Source organism: Bombyx mandarina, chromosome 02 (assembly GCF_030267445.1).
Source record: "Bombyx mandarina strain Sakado chromosome 02, ASM3026744v2".
Lineage (NCBI taxonomy): Eukaryota > Metazoa > Arthropoda > Insecta > Lepidoptera > Bombycidae > Bombyx > Bombyx mandarina.
Window position 1 is genome coordinate 3,256,523 of NC_143209.1, and position 26,529 is coordinate 3,283,051.

Genomic DNA, 26,529 nt, shown 5'->3' on the forward strand with positions numbered 1-26,529 from the left:
ATTTTTTTTTCTATTTTTTATTATTTTTCAAATTTTTGTAAAAAGTTCATAAGTACAAAAGAAAAGCCCTTTGAGCTTATCAATAAACTCAATGGTTGACTCAAGTCAGAGCTTCCCTGTAAGCAATATTTGACGTTGTTTCATTAAAAAAAATAAAAGAACACTTATAGTGGTCTAACTATAATAGTTAGACATATGCTATCGCAACACTTTTTGTAAATAATAATGTGTTCTACAAAGTCATAGTACATTATTTTATTCTATCATCAATCGTTTTCGCCTCGCATGCGATGTAAAGAATATTTTAGGTAAATTTTTTTCACCTTGGGTCACATTATTGGATTTTTAGTAAGGATCCCTAATTAAAACAAAAAATAATATAGCCTATATTACTCGGGGATAGTGAGGCTTCCAAATAGTGAAAGAATTTTTCAAATCGGTTCAATAGTTTCGGAGCCTATTCAATACAAACAAACAAACAAACCTTTCCTCTTTATAATATTATTTTTCATAAAACAGATTATCAAATGATTAAGGTATCGACACTTTCGCTCTTTCAGTTAGAAAAATAGAAATAATATGACTACTACTGTTATGTTTTGACTAATCCTGCAAAAAGTCTATTGAATAAGTCTATTAAATAAAACCACAATTTTACTGAGATTACATTTAATTTTCATCCTATATCATCTCACCTCATCTCACTTTATTTCATTTTATTTAATGCCAATTGACTAATGTTTCAAATTAATCAACTTCATTTCATTTCACTGCATATTAGTATTTTTCATAAAAAAAGGTATAAAAGATTAAGCTGTATGGTATGGTACATTTGCCTTTCCAGTTGAAAAAATAGAACTACTACTGTTGACAGTGACAGTTGATAAATTTTGATTAACTTTAAACAACAAACTGGTAGGCATGAAGTAAATAGCCTACTAAATTAAGTAAATGAAATAAATACAAAATGAGTAATATTTACATACAAGAACCGCCTGCACTAGGAAAGGTAAATAAAAACAGTTGGATGTCTGTCATTAGTAACAATTGTTTGTAATAATAGAATTTAATCGATAAGGACAGCGATACTTAAAAAATTAAAAAGGATTCGATAATTGAATGTGTTCGATGAAAATGCTGGACGTTTTATCCTTTAGGCCGTGACAATATGTCCCACTATGTGCTCAGTTATATTGTACAACCACTGTGCTTCCCTTTAAACCGGAGTACATAAACAGTTTCTGGTAGAAATAGGATTACAATATTCCCTATCGGCATATTGCTCTTTGTAACTGTATCAGTATTCACTACCAAAAATACACATTTTTCTTCACCACAGCACAATGAAATACTTCGGTCTTCTATAAATTTATTTAGCTCTATTTACATGTACTTGTGTATTATGAACACATTGTTTCATTTCATAGCAATTATTATGTCGATGCCTCCAATGAACACTACTCTGACTCAAAATTTTGAAATTGTCGTTTTTCACGCAAATCGCTTCACTATTTTAAAAGTATTACAATTAATCATTATTGATGGGGTTCGAAGCAAGTGTAAATCAGCTAGCTACACAAAAAAACCATAAATATATCTGCAATAATAAAGATTTTATCAACTTTTTTCGTTTAAACGCTCCTCCTGTAAATCTACGAATTTGGAGCTAGCGTAGTGTTCATTGGAGGCATCGATGTCTGGTCGATCTCTCAGAACTACTTTGTGCTCTCTCTCTTTCTTTCTTTGTATTGTTTCTCTGTAATTAATGTATTTTTTTTGTTTAGACTCTCCGTTAACCCAGAATTAAATAAATCAAATAAACAAGAGCAAATAACATTGAATAAAGCTGTGATATAATTTAATATTTTCAGGTTCTTTTGAAGACCACAGCAGGAGAAATTGACATAGAATTATGGACAAAAGAAACCCCGAAAGCATGTCGTAACTTCATACAGCTATGTTTGGAAGGGTACTATAATGGTGGGTAATGATTTTACTAATTCTCTGCAGTCAAATACATCATATAAAGCTGTCAAGCTTTAGAACCTGTGCAGGATGCTTGAAGATAAACAAAATCTGCCCTTGTTTTTTTTTTTTACTGCTTAGATGGGTGGATGAGCTCACAGCCCACCTGGTGCTAAATGATAAGTTAAATGCCACCAGCCATCTTGAGATATGAGTTCTAAGGTCTCAAGTAAAGTTACAATGGCTGACCTACCCTTCAAACCGAAATGCATAACTGCTTCACGGCAGAAATAGGCAGGGTGGTGGTACCTACCCGCGCGGACTCACAAGAGGTCCTACCACCAGTAAGAAAATGCCTGAAGCTCTCAACACTCCCATGAAGTATCCATGATTGATTATTACTGCAAGATGTTATTCGTTCTATATGGAAGTTCATTATTATGTTTGCGCAGTAAACATTTTTATTGCATAGAAATGGGTATATGAGTTCACCACCCATCAGGTATGAAGTATTTAGTGAAACCATGAAATAGGAAGGATCCTGGTGCCTACCTGTATGGGCTCACGATACACACTATCTATGGTAAATAGTGATTGGAACAATAGTCAGAGAATTCGGTTCAATTGACTGTTCTCTGGTAAATATCTTGGTCACCTGATATTATTTTGACACCCATGGGAAGAGATGAATTGGCTTTATTGTAAAACCACACAGGCAACCTCATACTTTACTCTGTAATGTGTTCAAATTTGTTTCAGGAACAATATTCCATCGTGTGGTGCCAGGTTTCATAGTACAGGGTGGTGATCCAAACGGTGATGGTACTGGAGGAGAATCGGTCTATGGTGCTCCGTTCAAAGTATGTAACCAATAGACGCGTTTTCCCTAACTAGAGTTTCTGAGAAAGTTGTGATGGAACAATTTTTATCAATAACTGTCTATTGAAGTGAAGATTGTAAAGGTTTCGAATTGTTTTAATTTTGCGACCATAACGGCTTAGGATCACTCGTGAAATTTATGTTAATAAAAATTGATTTATAAATGAGTCGTCTATTATCAAAGGTGGCAATCTGTGCATTTGGACAAAAAAAAATGTTATTGATATGTCAATACAGATTGATTTGAATATAATCGTCTCCTTCAAAGAATACGATTCAAAGCCTGCATTAAATAAACAGGTTAATAGTTAACCTGTTATTTATCTAAGATGTCGTTCCGTAGAGTTTTGTGACTGCCAATGGAATACTAAGTCAATAATTCGTTTTTCTGATTTACCAATAATTGTCCAAAAGTCAGATTGCCGGCTTTGATAATAGTCGACTCAAATGATGCTTTTTAAGGCAAGTTTAATAGATTTAAACATAACGAGTTTTCTACTAGATTCTAGTTTAGCTAGCATATTAGTGAATTGTAATTTGAATTATGTGTTGAAAGTTGAAATGTTCTGTGTAGTACTGAGTGAAAATCTACTCGTAAGATACGCTCACAGCATCTAAACAAAACTTCTCAGTAGAAGAAAGTAGAGTACTATGAGTAGTAGCTACTGTACTGCCTTATTAATTTCCTGGGCTGAGTCAGAAGATTTGTTGAAGATATTAGATACTCTAGCAGTCCACAGCAATCTGTGTTACGGTACTGTGGAAAGTCTCAATTTGTGGGCTGTTGTTATTGTATTACTTTTAGTGGAATTAAAATAAATAATAAAACAAGATTCAAGATACATGTGTTCATGTTTGGCCTCAATGTGTGTGTGTGGCCGAATGAGTTCGATGGTGGTCTGCCCAGTGCCACTTCAGCTTGCTAATCCTACGGGCTTTTGGAAGTCGTCGTGGCCTAAAGGATAAGACGTCCGTCCGGTGCATTCGTGTTGAGCGATGCACTCTTAAAAAAACTAACAAAATACGCTTTTATAGAAAATCCAACTAAAAAATATAAAATAAAATTTAATTAATTTGAAAAAAATAAAATAGTTTAAGAATAAATGATTTTATTGTAAAAAAAGCGTGGGGTGCTTTTCAGGATATTATCAAAATAACCCTTCTACTCATATCTGTTCATAAAATATTTATAACCACTGATGGGGTGGGAAAGCGTGGGGTGCATGTTACCCCACGCTTTTCGTTGGATTTTCTATAAAAGCGTATTTTGTTAGTTTCTTAAAACTATTATTTATTTTTCATTTTTTAGTTTTAGTTCACTTTTTTCAATTTTTTTTAAATATTGTATTGTCATCGGTCCTTAATAAGCATACCAAATTTCGAGTTAATCCGACGTTTTGATGGGGGTCAAAATTATGTTCAAAGATTCCGTTACATACTAACATACATACGTCTGAAGCTAATAAAAGCCTATTAAAAAGGGCTGTCTCTTTTATTGATCTTCTTATTTCTTAACTTGGTTTTAACATTGAAATAGTGTGTAATCTTTTATTGATCTTCTTGTTCTTAATTTGGTTTTAACATTGAAATAGTGTAATTAGTGTGCAAAATATGGTATGTTTGAATTAAAGGATGAGTTCCACTCCCGTCTGCGCTTCAGCCGGCGCGGTCTCGTCGCGATGGCGAACGCCGGCAAAGATGACAACGGCTCCCAGTTCTTCTTCACGCTGGCATCAGCCCCTGAGCTGCAGAACAAGCACACCATCTTCGGGAAGGTCACCGGTGAGAGAGAGTTTCGTTGATGCTCCATTCGAATTTAAATAAATAAAAATAACCGGGAACAAATCATGCAGAATCATCCGGCCCCAAATTGGGATTCCCTTTGCTATTTATTTATTTATTAAGTTGCACAACAAAGTGATCATCAATACAAAACGTTGACCAACCGGCAAAAGTTCATGGCAGATGTCACCTCAATTATAGGTGCAATCGACAGTGCATTGACAACAAAAATAAAAAAATATACATGTGTCCTTGATGCATTGATGCTGATGCACTGATTAGAGAGTGTTTGCGTTAATTGGTCAAGGTTCACTCATTGTTTAACTAAGGGTGATTACGATTTTGGCTTCTTTTGACACCGCTCACTCTCCCTTACATAAGATTCTGCCTAGTTCGCCTCAATGATTATATCTCATCGGTAAAGGATCATGCAAACTAATAATCATAATTTGACATGATTTTATATAGGAATCAAAGTTTAGTTTTTCTGCTAAATTATGGGGCGACAAAACTTATAGGACCAAGGCGTTTCATGTTACGTCTCTAGGTGTATGCTGATTTGGCTTCAAATGCAAGAAATAATTATATCATCTAAATATACATTTGTTTAACCCTGTTTAGCGAGCGTCTTTCAGGCCAAGCAATTTCTGAATCTTTTTATTATTGTTCTAGGTGAGACAATATACAATGTACTGAAGCTAGCTGATGGTCTGATCGGTCCGGATGATAGACCGGAACACCCCCACAAGATTCAGAGCACCGAAGTTATTATCAACCCCTTCACGGATATAGTCCCGAGGCTGACGGAGACCAGGGTCGAGGAGTTGCCGAAGAAAAAGAAAAGGGAGCGTCAGGGTGTCAAGTGAGTTGTATGTAGTGGTGGTGGAACGGGTCGGTCTACTGGAGCTCCTAGATTTGGATACCTTTGCCTTAATTGTGTTTCGAGGTCGAAGTCTCCTTAATTTTTTTTGGGTATGGCAATCTGATTTTTTATTTTATATTTTTTTTATTCACGGTCAACTGTTACAAGACCATACAGCCTAGTTCAATTACAAAATGCTTAAATTAAAACGTAATGAAGTTTTGTTTGAATTTGACTTTTAAATTAAATGAGATGACGTTACATAAAATTGGTTGAGGTGGGTTGAAATAAAATAATATTTTAGTAGAACAGTGAGACTTTAATGAGATTTTATTGTTCTTTTTGGAAGAATTCAAAAAGCCTCTTCCAGCGATTTAGTTTTATTTTTTCGCACTCATGCACACTCACAAATGCTAAGGTTTTTAAAAAAATCCACTATTGTTTGAACCGAAACACGTGTCTGGTTCGCAACAGAGCGCTGGTACCTGCCCGTCAGAGCTTAAAATACGTCATTAATAAGTAATGTACTGAATAATGTAATAAATGTGTGCCGGTACGATTTGCTATCTCGCTCGCACGCCCGTAAATTACTGCCGATGACGTCACGAACCGCAACGCATATTCGTTTTCGACAACGCCCTCCTCTCAATAAAAAAATTTAATCCCGTATTAATTCTGAACACAACTGTTTTTGATTTTCTATTTTAGATCTTAACATTAGGTGGTTAGGTTTAAAAAGCAGTGATGCTATGCTGTTCGTATTATTTCTAGAAATTTCGGTCTTCTCTCTTTCGGCGAAGAGGCAGAGGAAGACGAAGGCGAAGCCCTGGAGTATAGAGGCAAACCTAAGTCAACACACGATCTTCTAGAAGATCCTAAGCTTAGCAAAAAGACTGCTGCAGGTAGGTTTAATACTAGAAATATTTTTTATTTATTGTTTCTAGCGATTTGATGATCTTGCTGCTCATTTAGTGTTAAGTTTTAACTTTATTCTATAGTAATAATAATAATAATAATAATAATAATGTGCGATTAGCTCAAAGTAAATAACAGTTTTTTGGAAAAGTAACAAAATTTAATATGATACTTGTTTGACTCACAAGAAGTCCTACCATTAATTACATGATCACAGAGCTGGAGACGCAAGTCGATAAGAAGACAAACGTGGAAATGGCTAAAGAAATTGAAGAGAAAAGACTGGAGACAGAGGCCACGGTCAGCAGCATACGAGACAAATTGAGTTCGAAGAGGGAGAGCAGCGTCGACAGGGAGACAAAGAGACAGAAACAGGAATGCGAGAGCGAGTCGGACGGAGAATATTACATAGGGAAAGACAGAGACATCGAGAGGAAAAAAGAGAGGTGAGATGAGTGGTTCGGGTCAGTGACTACGCCCCATTGGGTTCGAAGGATCAACAATGCTATAATAAGCCCCACATTTTTTTGTTGCTTAAATGCGTGAACGATTCCACTTGGTGTTAAGTGGTTACTGAAACCCATAGGACCTAAGTCGTTAATGCCGCCGCCCCCCTTGAGATATGAGTTATACGAGAGAGAAAGAGAGAGAGAGAATACACTTTATTGCACACCAAAACACAATTTACATTGAAAAAAGCAGTTAATATTGTACAATAGGCGGTCTTGACGCTAAAGTCGTTTAGTTTAGAGAAATTCTGGAAAAATATGAAAAATATAGCAGGTATGTTGCGGTGTACTATTGACAATACATTATTATAGAAAATATATACATACAATAAACAGACATTAGGTCTCAATGTTTTAAGGTCTCAGTATAATTACGACGGCTGCCCCACCCTTCAAACCGAAACGCATTACTGCTTCACGGCAGAAATAGGCAGGTTGGTAGCTACCCGTGCGGACTCACAAGACGTCCTACCATCAGTAAGGGGTCGGGGTGCAGTTGAAGTACCTCGGCCTCATCCTGGACAGTCGTTGGACCTTCCGTGCTCACTTTCAGAACCTGGTCCCTCGTTTGTTGGGGGTGGCCGGCGCGTTAAGCCGGCTTCTGCCCAACGTCGGGGGGCCTGACCAGGTGACGCGCCGTCTCTATACGGGGGTGGTGCGATCAATGGCCCTATACGGGGCACCTGTGTGGGGCCAGTCCCTGGCCGCGGGGGTGGCGAAGCTGCTGCAACGGCCGCAACTCACCATCGCGGTCAGGGTCATCCGTGGTTATCGCACCATCTCCTTTGAGGCGGCGTGTGTACTGGCTGGGACGCCGCCTTGGATTCTGGAAGCGGAGGCGCTCGCTGCTGACTATCAGTGGCGGGCTGACCTTCGTGCCCGGGGCGTGGCGCGTCCCAGCCCCAGTGTGGTCAGAGCGCGGAGGGCCCATCTCGGCGGTCCGTGCTGGAGTCATGGTCCAGACGGCTGGCTGATCTTTCGGCCGGTCGTAGGACCGTCGAGGCGATTCTCCCGGTCCTTGTGGATTGGGTGAATCGTGACAGAGGACGCCTCACTTTCCGACTCACGCAGGTGCTCACTGGGCATGGTTGCTTCGGTGAGTTCCTGCACTGGATCGGAGCCGAGCCGACGGCAGAGTGCCACCATTGTGGTTGCGACTTGGACACGGCGGAGCACACGCTCGTTGCCTGCCCCGCATGGGAGGGGTGGCGCCGTGTCCTCGTCGCAAAAACAGGAAACGACTTGTCGTTGCCGAGTGTTGTGGCATCGATGCTCGGCGACGACGAGTCGTGGAAGGCGATGCTCGACTTCTGCGAGTGCACCATCTCGCAGAAGGAGGCGGCGGGGCGCGTGAGAGACGCACAATCCCGCCGCCGTCGAGCGGGGGCCAGGGAGGCGGATCTCGCCCAAGCCCTGGCCCTCTAAGTGTTTCGGGTCCCCCTCACATGTCGGTCTGGGGACCAGCGAGGGGGGCCTAAGAAGACGACGTGCAAGCTGCTCTGCACGCGTTTTACGCAAGAGCATCCGGGTGATGGAAGGCCGGCTATCCTCGACTCACGCCGGTTCTGGTCCAGCGGGGTATTCTGTAGGATAGCTCACTCTAACCGGCGCCATCTAGGCGGGCTTCGGATAGCCTGCCGACCGAGAGGGCTGGTGGTCGTGGCGCCGACGACCGCCGGTCTGGCGTCCCGAGGGGGAGGGTGATGGGAGAGATGTGCTCCGCACTAAACGCTTCACTTTCCCCCCCTCTGCCTCTTCATGAGTTCTGTCTCATGCGAGGTTTGGACGTTGGTTGTTGAGCGACAGGAGGTTTTAGTCAGTTCGACTCTGACATGCCCCGCCCTCCATCCCCAGTGGAGGGCGGAAGTCCGGCGATTTCCTCCGGACAAAAAAAAAAAAAACCATCAGTAAAGAATTATTATAAGAACTAGTGGTCCCCAGGTAGTCGAAATTCGACTATAGTTAATTGAAATGTTGAGTTTGAACATTATTATGGAACCATAATATTGTTCAAACTCAACATTTCAATTAAATTAAAAAAAAATAAAAAATAGAACTATTAAACTATATAAAGAATAAATAAAAGTGGTTGCGCTATGCGGTTGGTAGACCAAAATTGTAACGGTCATCTATTACAAAAATGAGTGTGGACTGTATTTGCGTTGTTTAACTATGACACTTTCTCGGGCCGTGGCGGGAAGAAACAAAGGAACACAACCCGAGGGAAATTGTGAAGGAAAACGCCGTACCTGGAGACGATGGAGTCGTCCGAATCACGGCTGCTAGAAGTGCTTGAAGCCAGTTGGTGTATCTTCTATCTTGCACGACACTGTGATACACTGACACTGATGTTGTATAAGAATAAAGTCTTAGGCCATTTCAATAATTAAATCACAAAATAACTGATTTCTGTAATGCGGAGCGCGCGCTAGGTAACCGCCATATTTTTCTTCTTTTTTCTTTGTGTGCCCGCGTCGCTCGTACTAGCCAATCCAGGGCGCGGGGGATGGGAGAGGAAGGGGAAGGGAAAAGTGTCATAGCTGCCATATTATTATAAAACATCTATCTACAAATCTGTTATGACGCTGGCGCAACCAAAAAGAGATGGGTGTGTGCGTCAAAGTCTGTGTAATGTTTTTTTTTAATTGATTTAATGTATTTTTTTGCATAATTTAAAATATACTAACATTCTGCACTCCTTCTCTATATTCTCTATAAGTGTAGGTAATTTCATACTCCTCCGTCCGCGCAATTTTCGTAAAAAGGGATACAAAAGTTTTTGTTTCACGTATTAATATATAGATTAATCGAATTTGATCTTTCATAGGGATAGAATAAGGAGCGAAATTAAACAGCTGAAAAAAGAAATGAGAGGTACCAGGGAGACGGAAAAGAACGAGAGCGAGACGAAAGATGTGAACGACGGCGAGTTAGAGCGAGACAACGAGATGTACAAACAGTACGTCGAAGAACAAGAGAAATATAAGAAGATAAAGGAGAAGATTCCTAAGAAAGGAGCAGAGAGGTGAGTTTGTTTTTGAGTTTGTTTGCGTTATGTGAGTGGACTAAATAAATAAATAAAAAACTAGCTGAGGGTCCAACTAATTTTTTTATTGCTTAGATGGGTGGACGAGCTCACAGCCCATCTGGTGTTAAGTGGTCACTGGAGCCCATAGACATCTACGACGTAAATGCGCTACCCACCTGGAGATATAAGTTCTAAGATCTCAGTATAGTTACAACGGCTGCCCTACCCTTCACACCGAAACGCCTTACTGCTTCACGGCAGAAATAGGCAGGGAGGCGGTACCTACCCGCGCGGGTTCACTAAAAAAATAGCATTCTGTATTCCTTCTCTATATAAACTTTAGGTGTGGAAAATTTCATACTCCTCCGTCCGCGCAATTTTCGTAAAAATGGGTACAAAGTTTTTGCTTCACGTATTAATATATAGATTAACTAGCACACCCGGCCACACGTTGCTGTGGCTGAGGTTTTTGTTTCTAAATAACACGTGGCCGGCTATGCTAATAACAAAAGTTAACAAACTAAGAACAATTGGATTTCACTGTATTGCGTTTACTACGAAATAAATTTCACTTATACTTTAGCTTCAGCAACACGTGCTGTTTAGGCCATTGAATTGTAGCTTATGTGAAACGTTGGTATTTTTAACACAACGCCATCTATGAGATATTAATGTCAGACAGTATTACAATTGTCTGTAAAAACTGATTTAAGGCGCCATCTGTTTTAGACTTATGAAACTTACAATTCATAACAATAATCAGCTTAAATAATTTTATGGTTAATTAATAGATATTGCGATCATTAATCGAAATAAAAACCATCCTATGGCCTAAGTCGGAACAAAACACATATTTAAAAATAATAATAATAATAAGCGGTTCAGTAGTTTAGGTGTCCATCGCGGACAAACAACGTGACACGTAATTTATATATAATAATATTGTTACTACTGTCTGTGGGATTCGAACATCGGCATAGTCACATCGCTCGATACGAATGCACCGAGCCACGTCATTTCGGATCCTCCCGATCCACTAACGGTGCTTTTAGGTACCTTAAGCACCGGTCATCGTTGTCGTCGAACCCGTCGCTTGCGACGAAGGGCTCGACGAGTAAATTAACCCTCAGACACAGCCCACTGAGTTTCTCGCCGGATCTTCTCAGTGGGTCGCGTTTTCGATCCGGTGGTAGATACTGCGAAGCACGGCTCTTGCTAGGGTTCGTGCTAGCAACGTCATCAGGTTTGAGCCCCGTGAGCTCACCTACTAGTTAAGGTTACGCTGATATAGTCTCTCAAGGCTATCAGCATAGGTAGGAAAAAAAAAGCACCGAGCGTCTTAACCTTCAGTGTGCTTAGCGCCCCTAGGGGAAAACTTTCCAATTCCATACAAATTTGAGTTAACTTTTACGCTATCGAGAACGTTAAAAAACTCGCACTAAGCGCACAGACCGGTCCTGCGCTGCCTGCATCCAGCGGATCCCCGCGAACCTCATTAGATAGTCGGCCCATCTTGTGGGAGGCCTACCCACGCTACGTCTTCCAGTACGCGGTCGCCACTCAAGGACTTTCTGGCCCCAACGGCCATCCGTTCTGCGAGCAATGCGAGGCTTGGAGGAGGCCTATGTCCAGCAGTGAACGTCCTTGGGCTGACAAGGCTGACAAGAAGCACACAGGCCGTGATCGTTTCGGATGGTTTCGGTTAACGTTTGACGAATTATTTTCGTTTTTTTCTGACGCCATTACTCTGTATATAAATGAAAATAAAGAGAGATGTCGTTTTAAAAATCACTTATTTTACAAATCGACATTTGAGTATAGAAGATAAAATAGCCGTTAAGAAAATATCATTAACCTTATTAATTACTAGCCGTACTCGCCCGCTTCGCTGGGTATTTAATTGTCATTATTATTAGGGAGTCCAACACTCATATAAATATGTATTAGCCTATCCATTAAGTACACCTTTTTATTTTTATTGCTTAGATGGTTCGATGAGCTCACAGCTCACCTGGTGTTAAGTGGTTACTGGAGCCCATAGATATCCACAACGTAAATGCGCCACCCACCTTGAGATATAAGTTCTAGAGTCTCAGTATAGTTACAACGGCTGCCCCACCCTTCAAACCGAAACGCATAACTGCTTCGCGGCAGAAATAGGCAGGGTGGTGGTACCTACCCGCGCGGACTCACAAGAGGTCCTACCACCAGTAAAAAAAACGATATCGTTAATATAACCTACTAACTTAGTGTTAAAAGAAAAAATAAAATCGAACACTATTATTGTTAAATATAACGCGCGAAAAAACTCCCAACATTCTGTTTTGCTTTAATCAAATAATTGTAAATAGACATTCTTTAACAAAAACCGACTTCAAATAGAAAAAAAAAAGATATTCCAAAACAAATTAATATACACTAATATTTAAATCTACAGTGGTTTTTACGGATGTTCCGTTATAATTACTGAACCATGCATCCGATTGACTTGAAACTTCGTATCCGTTTAGAAAATACATGTATTTAATGGATAGGCTAATATTTATATGAGTGTTGGACTCCCTACGCCAGTTGCGGGGGCGTTAATGATGAGAATCTTTATGGGGTGAGAAATAATAATGTTAATTTTAAATGCCCAGCGAAGCGGACGGGTACAGTTAGTATAACAATAATCATCGAAATCGGTTGGCGTGATATTGAGTTATTGAGTTATTCATCTATTTGTCGCTCACGTACTTAATGCAAATTTAAGACTTATATGGTTTTCTCATGGATACCATTATCAGAATTGAAATGGGACGACACGGGAAGCGTCAGCTTTCTAATAAAAAAGAATCATCAAAATCGATTCACCCAGTCAAAAGCTGTGAGGTAACAAACATAAAAAAAATACAGTCGAATTGAGAACCTCCTCCTTTTTTGAAGACGGTTAAAAGTGAACAGAACCGTGTTTGAAACTGAGATTACTTATTCCTTTTATTCTTTTTAATTTATTCCTATTATTATTATTCTTTACTTTTCTTTTCTCAGCAGACGCTGGTACGTCTTTATTATTTACGGGCCTTAGCCAAGTAAATAATAAGTAATAAATATTTTTTAATGTCAGTCATTATTATTGTTATTATTATTCCTTTTCCTTGAAAATTCTGTTAGTATTTTATACTGATTGTTAATAATTATAAGGGTTAATTAGTGATGGTGTTGCTTAAAAGTTTTACGTTTAGCAACGTAAGCTAAAACAGTCGTTAGCTATTTATAACTGCTGTTATTTAGCTGCGCTTAAAACGATGCTATTCGACGCGACGAAAAAAAAGCATTAACGGCAGCAACGATTTCAGACAGCGCCCCACGAAACCAGCACCGGGACAAACGAAAAGGAAACCCTGGGTCAAGAACTTATACGAGAACCGTGAATACCCGGACAATTACACCGACGTGAAGTTCCTGGAAGAGCTACGCAAAAATATTAACGTAGAGAAAGTTAATTTGCGACAAGCCATGCACGGTTCGTTGCGGGTCGCGCTTAGATTGTGTTTATGCACACTGTACGCCCTATTATACGTCTTCATGCACAACGATTGGATCCAAACGTACACGGTCATATATTTATTTATATTCATAACGTTAACCTGCTATATTCTGTACGCTATAATAGCAGGCAGCGATATTTTGAGGCACACCAAAACGGTCCTAATATATATCGTTATAGGTTATATTTTGTCGCCGGTGCTGCACACGCTTACGGATACGGTGAGCACGGATACGATATACGCTTGGTCCGTTATAATGATGTTGATACATTTGATATTTTTCGATTACGACGTGCCGGCCGCCGTTGTATCCGAATCGCTATCTATAAACGCTGCGATATTCTCGTCTGTGTGTCTCGTGTCGCGTCTGTCGACGCCATTCGATGCCTTCGTTTTGCTGACCGTATCGGTACTGTTCTTCGTTCTGAGTCCGCACCTGTTCAAAGCTTATTCCGGTACAACACTATTTAACGTTATGTGTTTCGTTGCGTTATTTTTAACGCTTATAACGTTATATAGCGTCTCGAGTGTTGTGCTGTGCTATTTTAGCTTTTTTATTGTCGTTCTCTGCGTTTATTGCCCGATGATGTTTGTTAAGTGGCAGCGTTACAAGGATAACATATACGGGCCTTGGGATGAAGCTATAATTAATAATTCGGACGACTTGGACGAGTGCTTGAAAGATTTGAGTTAATCGTTTTTTTTTCTTATTGCTTAGATGGATGAGGTCACAGCTTGCCTGGTGTTAAGTAGTTACTGGAGCCCATGGACATCTACAACGTAAATGCAGTAACCTACCTTGAGATATAAGTTCTAAGGTCTCAAGTATAGTTACAACGGCTGCGTCACCCTTCAAACCGAAACGCATTACTGCTTCACGGCAGAATTAGGCAAGGTGCTGGTACCTACCCGTGCGGAATCACAAGATGTCCTACCCCAGTAATTACGCAAATTATAATTTTGCGGGTTTTGTTTTTATTACAGCATTTTATTCCTGTACCGTATGTGCGAAGCTTTAAATTATCTTTTTCTCCTACCTACGCCAAAAGTTCGGTTTTCCTCCCGCTGTACAGGGAAGAAAGTGTAACTTTTCCTCCCTGGGTACAAGTACATGCGCGTTAGTGCCTACGTCTGCTCTCACGCACCTAAAATTCTCCGCCATTGTTGTGCTCGGGTAATTTGCAATATTGTGTTTAGTGTAAAAGTGAAATAAACAAAATGCAATAAAATTTAATAGTGAAGTATTAAACAAAGATGAGTTCATCAGACAATTCTCATTCAATTAGTTATTTAAAAATAATAATAAAACAGTTAAATTGTTTTTTAAGAGTATGGGAGGCTCCGACCCCCCTACCCCCGGCCAGGGCTTCGCCCCTGGACTCCGGCTCGGCACTCCACGAACTTTCGGCCTAGTAGGAGAAAAAATAGTATGTGGACCGCGGGAAAAAAGTAGGACATCTCATCCCGCGTGTTTGCCAATTTTACACGCGGCGGGAAATGTCCTACTTTTCTCCCTTGGTGCACAATGTACTATAGAGTTGTACGATCCTAGTCTTGTATGAAATATTGTTTAGTGTAAGATAATCTTGTACAAGTTTATTCGAATTCCGGATACCAAATGTTTTTAAGAAATACTCGTATCTGCGATCGGCTATCGTGTGCTGTGATACAACAACCAAATGACAGTATTTAAACAAATAAATAAACTAAATGAATAAAACCGTTTGTTTCCTTTTACAAAGTTCGTATGATCTTTCACCGAGCGGGTGATACTGCTCGGTAGACCGACTTTCCAAATGATTTTTTTTCCCCTACCTAAGCTCAGAGCCTTGAGAAGCTATATCAGCGTAGCCTTAACTAGGCCAAATGTTGTTGTTCGTAGATTGTATATATGCAAGCTTATCTTGTCGTAAGCGAGATTAAGGCATCTGTCAAATATCTTGCAGCGAATGATGGCTACCCACCACACTATCAATCAAAATATGCACCGATGGTATCTGGATATCTCTGTCAGTGCAGTGGTGATTTTCTAATGACATACTTGAATAAGGCAGAGGTACGGGAACACGTCATTACGGATCCTCCCGATCCACTATCGGTGCTTTTAGGTACCTCAAACGTCGCCCGCGACGAAGGGCTCGACGAGTAAATTAACTCTCAGACACAGCCCACTGAGTTTCTCGCCGGATCTTCTCAGTTGGTCGCGTTTCCGATCCGGTGGTAGATTCTGCGAAGCACGGCTCTTGCAAGGGTTCGTGTTAGCAACGTCGTCAGCTTTGAGCCTCGTGAGCTCACCTACTTGTTAGGTTACGCTGAAATTGCCTCTCAAGTCTACAAGTGTAGGTAGGTTTAATAAAAAAAACAGAGGTACGTGAGCGAAAAGATTCTTCAAAGGCATTTTGTACTGCCTATTTCGGCCATTGAATTTTTCCCTGTCAAGACCTTGTTAAATTTTTTAAAAGAGCATACATCAGCACCAGTTCTGGTGTGTATGATGAATGGCGAAAAACTTCCATCATATAGCTTAGAGTCCGTCTGTTGTGCCGCATCAGGTCGAGCTTTATAGTGTAGGGGGATGAGCCGTTGACCAAGGCTTGCCATAGGTTCTGTACTGGTGGTAGGACCTCTTATGAGTCCGCGCGGGTAGGTACCACCGCCCTGCCTATTTCTGCCGTGAAGCAGTAATGCGTTTCGGTCTGAAGGGTAGGGCAGCCGTTGTAACTATACTGAGATCTTAGAACTTATATCTCAAGGTGGGTGGCGCATTTACGTTGTAGATGTCTATGGGCTCCAGTAACCACTTAACACCAGGTGGGCTGTGAGCTCGTCCACCAATCTAAGCAATAAAAAAAAGGTTCGTGTACTTCTTCAGCATTGTGTTCAGTTCCATACAGTACACATCCGCAATAACGCTGGTTCCATTTAGCAAGAGGCTGTGATTAATTACGCCGATACTAGACCACCAAATAGTTACCATGAAGGGGAAGTTTTGGTTTGGGACATTGTCGATTACGACGAAGAGTAACTAGCGAACTAACCCATAGACAGCCCGTTGAGTTTCTCGCTGGAACTTCTCGCGATTCCGATCCGGTGGTAGATTCTGCGAAACACTACTCTGGCTAGGGCTAGTGTTAGCAGATTCTTTCAGGCTTAGCCCGTGAGCTCATCTTCCTGTCCGGGCGTAACTAGAATAGGCTCTTGGCTATCAGCGAATAGATAGGGAAAGTACTGAAATAGGCTCTAACCAATATGACCGTTAACGATTATTAAACATGATCCTTATCGCAAGTGGCAATACGGTTTAAAATCCTTTCCTTTCTATTAAGTAACGCAAGGTATAACTTACCGCGTTTGTCGCGCTGGCGATCGTTGTTGACTTTAGTTTTTGAGCGACCATGGGGTGAGTTTTTTAGTTGAAACTTTTCCATGGCACGTGATTTAGGATCGGTTGTCTGCCTGACGTCAACCCTCCTTTGGTTAAAACTCTACCAATAAGCCGAGTGGTAACTATTTTGTGTGATAAGACGATAAGACGTCTGGTGCATTCGTGTTGAGCGATGCACCGGTGTTCGAATCCCGCAAGGACCAATTTACCTAATGAAATACGTACTTAACAAATGTTCACAATTGACTTCCACGGTGAAGGAATAACATCGTGTAATAAAATAAAACCTGAAAAATTATAATTTGCGTCATTACTGGTGCTAGAACGTCTTGTGAGTCCGCATGGGTAGGTAACACCACGCTGACTATTTCTGCCGTGAAGCAGTAGGTAATGCGTTTCGGTTTGAAGGCTGGGGCAGCCGCTCTACTCTAAAAACTGAGATCTTCTTATATCTCGAGGTAGGTGGCGGCATTTTACGTCGTAGATTTTTATAGGCTCTGGTAACTACTTAACATCAGGTAGGCCGTGAACTCATCCACCACTCTAAGCAATAAAACAGTATATTTTTTTTTTGGAATTAAGTTCATTAATCATGTGTTCTTCGTAGCCGCCACCTGGTACCAGGAGTCATCGTCTGCGTATTTATCCAAATAAATCAGTACTTATCTCCCTGAGTCATTTGAGGAGCTTCAAAAAATGACATTCTATTACAGTCCGATTGTCGAAATAATGCGATCCAAAACGTTTATTTTAAATTTAAACGACATTAACATCTTAATGTATTCGTTGTGCATGTACATAATAATATATTTTGTTGTAAACTTAACGCCATTTCAAAGCTAAAGCGTTCGCTCGGTGGTGAACGCATTCATTCAGCGGCGGCATGATGTCGTATCTTTCCTATAACTTCATTCAATGGCCGGACTATAATGTTTCCTATAAAGCAATTGTTCATTTAGTGGTCGGACTATAATCTTTCCCATTGCTTCATTCAGCGGCCGGAATATAATCTTGCCCATTGCTTCATTCAGCGGCCGGACTCTAATCTTTCCTATTGCTTCTTTCAGTGGCTGGACTATAATCTTTTCCATTGCTTCTTTCAGCGGCTGGACTATAATCTTTCCCATTGCTTTATTCAGCGCTCGGAATATAATTTATCCCATTGCTTCATTCAACGGCTGGACTATAATGTTTCCTATAGAGCAATTGTTCCTTCAGTGGTGGGACTATAATCTTTCCCATTATCTCATTCAGTGGTGGGATTATAATCTTTCCCATTGCTTCACTCAGTGGCTGGATTATAATCTTTCCCATTGCTTCATTCAGCGGCTGAACTATAATCTTTCCCATTGCTTCATTCAGCGGATGGACTATAATCTTTCCTGTTGCTTCGTTCAATAGCCAAACTATAATTTTGCCTATTCCTGAGGTGGGCTATTGAACTCATAGTCTCCATTTCCAGGGAGAACTTCACGCTGCAGCTCCTGGCTAAATTCAAAACGAAACTTCACGCCATTAAGGAGAAACCGCAGACCGGTGACGAGGTGGAATCGAAGGACGACGAGAATATAAACAGTGATGATTGGTAAGGATAGCGTTTCCTTTTTTTAAAGATCATTCCACCTTCTTCAACATCCTAGTGTTGCTCTAGAGAAAATTCAGGTATTTAGGTACTAGCCAAGTGGCGGGTTTTTTATACCCGTAATCAATATCATCAACCCACTGTCTTCCACTGCGGAACACAGGCCTCACAAATCCACGATTAATTCGCGAAATAGAGAAAGTTCTACGGCTATCTCTCTCAGAGGTGAATGAGGATTTTCGATCACTATTTCCAGTTGGGCCAATCTAGCAAATCATCCATTCCCGATACTTTCTTGACTGAATGTATTGCCTTTGAAAAAAACGGTAGCTATGTCAAAGTCGCTGCACGAGCTTACGGGCCGCCTGATCTTAACTGGTCACTGAAGCCCATAGACATATGTGATGTGAATGTCGCCACCCATATTAAGACACAAAGTCGTATTTTGCGAAGAAAAAATACGTTACCTGCCTCATGGATTTGAACCTTGATATAGCCGTGATATGTACTAGGCCAAGACAACTACTAGTACAACAAATCAAATCAAAATATCGTATTGTCTCTAACTCCACTCGCCAAAAGCTTGAAGTCCAATACCAAGCATAACAAACAAGGAAATTAATCATGCATGTGTCTTTGTGTAAAACTCTACATGAATTAATATTTCATTAGGCTAGCACACAAATTGAGGTTTGAGGATAAAGGCGCTGTTCTGGCTAAGGACGCGTCGACCAAAGGGGACGACTGGTTCGACATATACGACCCCAGGAATCCGATTAACAAGAGGAAGAGGGAGAAAAATGAGAAAAGCGCTAAGAAATAAAGTTGATTTTTAAAATAACCGCCTTTTGATGTATCTCCTTTTTTTCTCTCCATTTCTTGGCCTGCACGGTTTGTGCGTCAGCCACGCAAAAAGGTTAGAAAGTGTGTTATTGGATTTATTTTTTGGGATTGGAAATTGGAACGGAATTTGGAAAAGGATCAGGTAAATTTAGCGTATATAAGTACATAAATGGTTACAATTTTATATTGTTATTAAAAATGGATCTGGCTAAAATTATATATATACCTATATCAATATTGATCTATACTAATATTATAAAGAGGAAAGATTTGGTTGTTTGTTTGTATTGAATAGGCTCCGAAACTACTGAACCGATTTGAAAAATTCTTTCACTCTTGCTTGTTGACTGTGTTTTTTTAATGTTAATCGTGTTCTCTCTCTCTCTCTCTCTCTCTGTCTCTAAAAATTAACGCGAGATTTCATTATTGAAAACATTCCGAAACTTGTATTTCTTGTTCAGTCAATAAATAGTCTCTTTGAACAACAGTTAGCGATGACTCATAATCTGCAGGGCAAGCGATACAAGACAATGAAGATTTTTACAACGCACGCTAATCTCATCTGATTTCCATAATACAATTAAAACCAACGGATATTAGGTGCATTCACCTTTTTCCTTCACGACGGGGACTACTTCAAGTTTTTTTTTTTACTTAACCATTCATAGCCGTCTTAACCTAATAGGTGTATGGCTCTAATAAAGAATGAAGAACCATTCATATATTTTAATCGATTTCAAAGAAGGAGTTCCTCAAGGCGGAGCGTGTGATTTAATTATTGTTTTATGAAGTCGCACTATTTGACGACCGATAGAGGATAGTAGTCTAAGAGGCTATTCCAGTTACGCGCAGACGGGTAGGTGAGCTCGCGGGTTTGACCTGAGAGAATTTGTTAACATTAGCCCTAACAAGGGCAGTGCTTCGCTTAATCTACCGTATCTTTTCTTAGCTAGCAAGAGCAGCGCTATATATAACACCGGATCGGAATCTCGACCTACTGAAAAGATCCGGCCAAAAAACTCAGTGGGTTTTGTCAGTGGGATCAGGCGAAACTAACTCCCGTTACGCTAAGCTCTTAAGAGTTAGTAATTAAGTGATTCTTACGTATTAACATTTCCATTGTCCTTACTCAAAAGATTTTCTGATACCCAGATTTTTTTCACACCCTTATTATACGGCTCCGGACTTTAGTGTCCCTAAATCCTAAATAGCTATTTTTGAGGGTCACTTTTCGACCAACCGTCCCACTCTGACACTCTTTATTTATAAACCTACCCACTAAATCGAATGCGATTCGCGTTTAAATCAATTTAATGTAGACACATAGTAGCACCCATTTGACGTCGCTAACAAGATTTTAGACATGCTGCTGCAATCTCGGATCTTTAACACCACCAGTTCGTTATACATAAATAAAAGCCACGGGCCAGTGAAATCGATGTTTCGATGGAAAATCGATCAGATATCGATTTCGAACCGATCCAAACTTAGTGTTACAGAGGCGACGGCTTGTTTACGTACGAAAGTTAAGCTTGGAGCTTTGTGTAACACGATTCCTCACAACATTTAAGAATTACCTGTAATTAGTAAAGCTGAACTGGCAATGGGCTGACCTTACTATCGGGACAACCCATAACCGTTGGGGTAAACGTGTTCTTGAGAGACCTCGAATTCTTTTTTTATTTTTTATTGCTTAGATGGGTGAATGAGCTCACAGCCCACCTAATGTTAAGTGGCTACTGGAGCCCAGAGATATCTACGACGTAAATGCGCCACAATTATTCAATTGTTCGTATGATTTTTCTTGTTCCAAATATATGGTATACAGAGTGTCCCAGAAAGAATGAGCAATCCTGAAACACCTCATAGAAGAGATATGAGGACACAAAAAAAAAATACTCAGGTAGTACGTCTCACGTAACTTGGTTACGTATTTAAAAAAATAAGGTAAATATTTTCCATACCGCTGTGCATTTCTGGAATATACAACAGCTACAAATAAATCCATAGGCTTTTTGTTGTTATAATATTCTACATGGACTATACTAAGGAATATGCAGGAAATTGTATGAACGTATGAATAGCTAGTGTAATTTTTTATAAAAGCTAATCTGAATTTAAATTTTGATCATGAAATTTTGTTATTTTTTTCTTTATATTTAATTTGGGTACTACCTAAGATTTTTTTTTATATCTTATTTTGAGTCCCCAATAGCTCTACTATGAGGTGTTTCAGGATTATCCATTCTTTCTGAGACAACCTGTATACGCGTTGTACGAAAACTGAGTGAGATTTTTTTCAAATTCAAGTTTTTTATAAGGTACCACCTACTTTTTTCAAAAATCGCTTATCAATTTCCGCGAAATATGTGAAAATAAGCTCAGCACTAACTAAGGGTTAAATAGTCCTCGAATACGGTAAAGAGAACTTTTAGTTCGGGCACAAGATGTCTCTGTCAAGAATTTGAAATCGAGATGGTACAGCTACTTCTAAAATGGACCGGTTTTTTATAATTCTAGTAATATTGCGGATACTGTATGCTTTTTAATTTTTTTTTATTGCCCTTGTAGGCAGACGAGCATACGGCCCACCTGATGATGAGTGGTTACCGTTGCCCATGGACTTCAGCAATGCCAGGGGCAGAGCCAAGCCGCTGCCTACCGCTTAATACTCTCCACAAGCCTCGTTTGAAGAAGGACATGTCATAGCGCTCGGGAAACACCGTGGAGGGGAGCTCATTCCATAGCCGGATGGTACGTGGCAAAAAAGACCTCTGGAAACGCACTGTGGATGACCGCAGTGGCTCCAGGTAGTACGGATGAACTCTACTCCGGTGGCGGGCGGTGCGATGGTAAAAACGAGATGCCGGTATCATTTAGAACAATTTTTTTTTATTTTTATTGCCTGGATGTGTGGACGAGCTCACAGCCCACCTGGTGTTAAGTGGTTACTGGAACCCATAGACATCTACAACGTAAATGCGCCACACACCTTGAGATATAAGTTCTAAGGTCTCAGTATAGTTACAACGGCTGCCCCACCCATCAAACCTCATTCCTCAGAGCACTCCCCATGGAACATACGGTACAAAATACAGAGGGAACCGAAGTCCCTCCGCAGACCCAGAGGTTCCATGTGTCGCCCAAAACACGTCATCACGGATCCTCTTGATCCACTAACGGTGCTTTTAGGTACCCCAAGCACCGATCATCGTTCTCGTCGAACCCGTGGCTCGGCGAGTAAATTAACCCATAGACACAGCATACTTAGTTACTCGCCGGATCTTCTCAGTGGGTCGCGTTTCCGATCGGCGGTAGATTCTGCGAAGCACGGCTCTTGCTAAGATTCGTCTTAGCAACATCGTCAGGTTTGAGCCCCGAGAGCTCACCTACTAGCTCAGTGACGCTGATATGGTATACCTAGTCTAGACCATCAGCTTAGGTAGAGAAAAAAAGTATATGTTGCATCTGCGTAGACTAATCGCAGTCCGTGTTTCTATTTGACATGATGTGTCGAGTCACTCGATCGACTTGCATAAGTCACGAATAACCCAATCCACAACTGACACTTTTTTGGGTGTCCCAAACATCGCCCTAGATTTGGCTTTGTAACGCAAATCGATTTGAAATATCGATTTAATTCGCAAAACGTTATCTCTTCCCTAGTCAACAACTAGCAATTATTAAATTTATAATGATTTTTGCGAACGTCGGCAGATAGAAAGATAACAGTGTAATTACATGCGTTACGATACTCTTTGTTCTCCGATTACGTTGTCTTAACATGGATAATATTTTATTGTGAAGCCTGCCCAATATAGCTGGAGTCTGTGCACTGTGTTTTTGAAGTCGGTGGTCAAACTACTTTGAATCAATTTAACCTTATATAATAAAACTTCTATTGGTTTAAAATGAGATGAAAACACATCGTTTCCCTTATCGCTGAGAGTCGCGAAAATCCCAAGAGAGATTAATTTCTTTTTGATTAAGTTCCATCTGTATCTTGCCTTGGCGTGATGTGTCATGCATCTTGGTGGTGGAAGTCGAGAGAAACTGGATCATTGCTTATGCTGTGATTGGTTTTCTCCTTTCAAACTTCCCAGCCACCATTAGCTGCTGCTGTTGCCGTATTTTTGTCCCTGTATTTATGCTTATTAAAATAAATTCAAGATATAACTAAGCTATTACGATATGGCCTTCCGTAATCATATCGAGAATCATACGTCCCGTATAGTTTTCGAATACGGAGACTGATGGAAGTACTAATGTTAAACGTAACATAAATATGCGATGATTTATAAAATATAATAACTCAGTATTGTTTATGTTCAGCTCCACCTTATATTAGGGTTTCATCTCAGCCTGTCCATTGTCCACTGCTGAACATAGGCCTCTCCAAGTGATCTCCAGTGCGGCCGGTCCGTTGCCACCTGCATCCAACGTGACCCAGCGATTCTTACCAGGTCGTCGGTCCATCTCGTAGGTGGCCGTCCCACACTGCGCTTGCTAGTACGTGGTCTCCACTCGAGGATCTTTCCGCCCCATCGGCTGTCCGATCTTCGCGCTATGTGGCCTGCCCACTGCCACTTCAGCGTGCTAATCCTACGGGCTATGTCAGTAACTTTGGTTCTTCTACGGATCTCCTCATTTCTGATTCGGTCCCGTAGAGAAATACCAAGCATAGCCCTCTCCATAGCTCACTGCGCGACACTGAGCTTCCTAAAAAGATCCCTTGTGAAGCACCACGTCTCGGAACCGTAAGTCATCACTGGTAGCACACATTGGTTGTATACCTTTGTCTTAAGGCATTGAGGGATTTTGGACAAAAATTAGGGTTTTATTGGCATTTAATTTAGCTTAGGAATTTCAAACGTATCTTTTGTTACAAAGTTGACGATTGATTTTAATGTCAGCATTATCGACCCATAACTATTGCTAAATAACATCAGATTGATCATAATTTTGTTTTTATGCCTATTAAGGAAGTTGGTAATGTAATTGTGATTTTTTAAGTCTAGTGGTAGGTTCCACTGTGAGCCTAGAACAAGCACCGTGTAATAATTTGTGTTGCATCATGCCAACGTCCATTAGAATATGTAATTCATACTTCGGTCTCATGTATCAAGGTGATCGGCAGCATTTATATTGTGATCACAATGCTTCTAGGGTTCTCATGTCTCCTGACGGGGGCATGGCAAGGGCCTCGGGGAGACCCATATCCCCGCACTTAAGTTGCCCGCCCTCTCGGCGGCGATGGTGTTTTTGCTTAACGGATTAGCGATGAATCGGTGTTGGATGGATGATCGATGTAAGATGAAACGAAGAAATGATTAACATGTAGATGGCATACATTTGAGGCAGCTTGCTTTTACTGGTGTGTCCGTCCAGATCCCGGTCCTCTACTTCTACCTCGTTATGGACGCTCGTTGCCGAAAAGAAGAGCCACCATCCGTTTTTTTCTCTTGTGGTTGTACCCGCAGGCATGATTCCTATGGATTTGGGTAACCACTTAAAGGCGATTCGGACCGTGGCTCGCATTTAGGCAACAACAAAAAAAAAACGGCACATCCATACATAGCGAACGTTATGCGCAATATAAAACAGTACGTTGACCCGCTGAATTTCAAAGTTTTTAAACTAGGTTTTACAGATTTATTGTGGGAACGGATCCCCCTGCTGTATTCACACACAAAGACTTATTGTGCAAGTGACCGTTAGGATTGAGAGGAAAGATGATGAACCCAAATCGGGTTTCGCAATCTTTGATGATAACGTAAACCGATATGATGAAGCAGTTATTCTAGTTATTTTTTTTATTTTTTTTTAATTAGATATTTTAAGTTAAGTGGTTACTGAAGCCCATAGAAATCTACAACGTAAATGCGCAGCCCACCTTGAGATATAAGTTCTAAGGTGTCAAGTATAGTTAGTTACAACGGCTGCCCCACCCTTGAAACAGAAAGGCATTATTACCTCACGGCAGAAATAGGCAGGGTGGTGGTACCTACCCGTGCGGACTCACAAGATGTCCTACCATCAGTGACATTTTATATTATAAGAACCACTACTGTCCCGATTTTAGATCACTCTGCATCCTAGCCGCAATCTTTAGTCTATAAATTTTATATCAGGTATGTTATTCCATGTGAAAAACATGGACAGAACCCATTTCAAGACTTTTTTTTAACACTAATACTGGAGTCGAGAAGCCATCTGACCTAAGTCAATAATAATTGAATTATCAGAAAGAATGTGTGCATGGTGGAACTTAAAACTGATTTCGACATATCAATTTTCAAGGCAATTGATTACCCGCCATTACGAACGTCAAACGTCAAGGCAAAGGCTTACTCTGTAATCTTCGAGTAAGTACAAAAAAGAATCCGGCGACAAAAAAAGCTTTAAGGTTCACGTGAGACGCTAAGGAGGTTTACACAGGACTCGCCGGACCGTGAAGTTGTTAGCCACACCTAAAGATCCAAGCCACATTTTATTTGCTAATACAAAACAGTGTGCACGTCTTGAAATAGAAAAAAAAATAGATGTATCTTTATCTGTGCGAATTTAAAATTTGAATTTCAATAGAAAACTATTCGAATTTCGAATTCTTTTCGTTTCCGCGTTTTGATTACGCACCGCTGGTGTACCATTGTGATAAATGGCGGGAATATAATGACAATTAACAATTTAAATTCATTCTTCATTAAAATGTCAATTTTAATAATTCTGTGTCCGGTTCTGTTGGCTGGTGTTCAAACGCTGACTATTGATTCACAATTGGGAACATCCATTGAAGGTGAGTGACGACATAATCCCGCCACCGATAGATGGCGTTACTTTATTTTAAGCATTGCATGTAGGGTTGGAACATATACTAACTTTTTATCTAACCGAAGAATCAAAGAATACGTAATGTTTATTTTAAATCTAAAGTGCTTGCCACTAGGGTTGCCTAATAACAAAATAGGGCCTTTGATTGCCGTGAAGCAGTAATGCGTTTCGGTTTGAAGGGTTGGACGACAGCCATTGTACTTTTAAAATTGAGACCTTAGAACTTATATCTCAAGGTGGGTAGCGCATTTACGTCGTAGATGTCTATGTCCAGTAACCACTTAACACCAGGTGGGCTGTAAGCTCGTCCACCAATCTAAGCAACAAAAAAAATACTAGCTTCATAATTAGCGATGTAACTAATTGTACGGTGTTGATAAAAAACGCGATTTCTATAACACAAGTTCCTATAAATATA

The 26,529-nt window shown here is 40.4% G+C and overlaps 2 protein-coding genes across 3 annotated transcripts in view; both read left to right on the forward strand.

Moving 5' to 3' along the window:
* The first annotated feature begins 874 nt into the window (after positions 1–874).
* On the forward strand, positions 875–19,275 carry LOC114241973 (spliceosome-associated protein CWC27 homolog). Of its 2 annotated transcripts, XM_028172980.2 has the most exons (10): positions 875–1,009; positions 1,872–1,980; positions 2,725–2,825; positions 4,476–4,626; positions 5,299–5,488; positions 6,260–6,390; positions 6,621–6,849; positions 9,740–9,937; positions 18,318–18,440; positions 19,110–19,275. In XM_028172980.2, exons 1-10 carry the CDS (start codon positions 968–970, stop codon positions 19,258–19,260), a joined length of 1,425 nt encoding a protein of 474 aa, XP_028028781.2. In that variant the 5' UTR covers positions 875–967; the 3' UTR covers positions 19,261–19,275. The 2 variants fall into 2 exon arrangements, with proteins under 2 accessions (XP_028028781.2, XP_028028780.2); XM_028172979.2 differs by lacking the exons at positions 18,318–18,440; positions 19,110–19,275 and adding an exon at positions 13,279–15,190.
* Positions 19,276–25,750: 6,475 nt separating this feature from the next.
* Positions 25,751–26,529, forward strand: part of LOC114241919 (uncharacterized) — a 39,381-nt gene continuing 38,602 nt past the window's right edge. Inside the window, exon 1 of the mRNA XM_089735249.1 lies at positions 25,751–26,076. Coding sequence (XP_089591375.1) covers positions 25,953–26,076 — 124 coding nt within the window. The 5' untranslated portion in view covers positions 25,751–25,952. The remainder of the gene's footprint in view (positions 26,077–26,529) is intronic.

What these genes read in the sequence shown, in the direction of transcription:
- LOC114241973 (XM_028172979.2), top strand. Translation starts at nt 968, where the DNA reads ATGAGTAATATTTACATACAAGAACCGCCTGCACTAGGAAAG. An exon ending in CATCTTCGGGAAGGTCACCG is followed by an intron (nt 4,627 to 5,298) that starts GTGAGAGAGAGT and finishes TTATTGTTCTAG; the next exon opens with GTGAGACAATATACAATGTA. An exon ending in CCTAAGAAAGGAGCAGAGAG is followed by an intron (nt 9,938 to 13,278) that starts GTGAGTTTGTTT and finishes CAACGATTTCAG; the next exon opens with ACAGCGCCCCACGAAACCAG.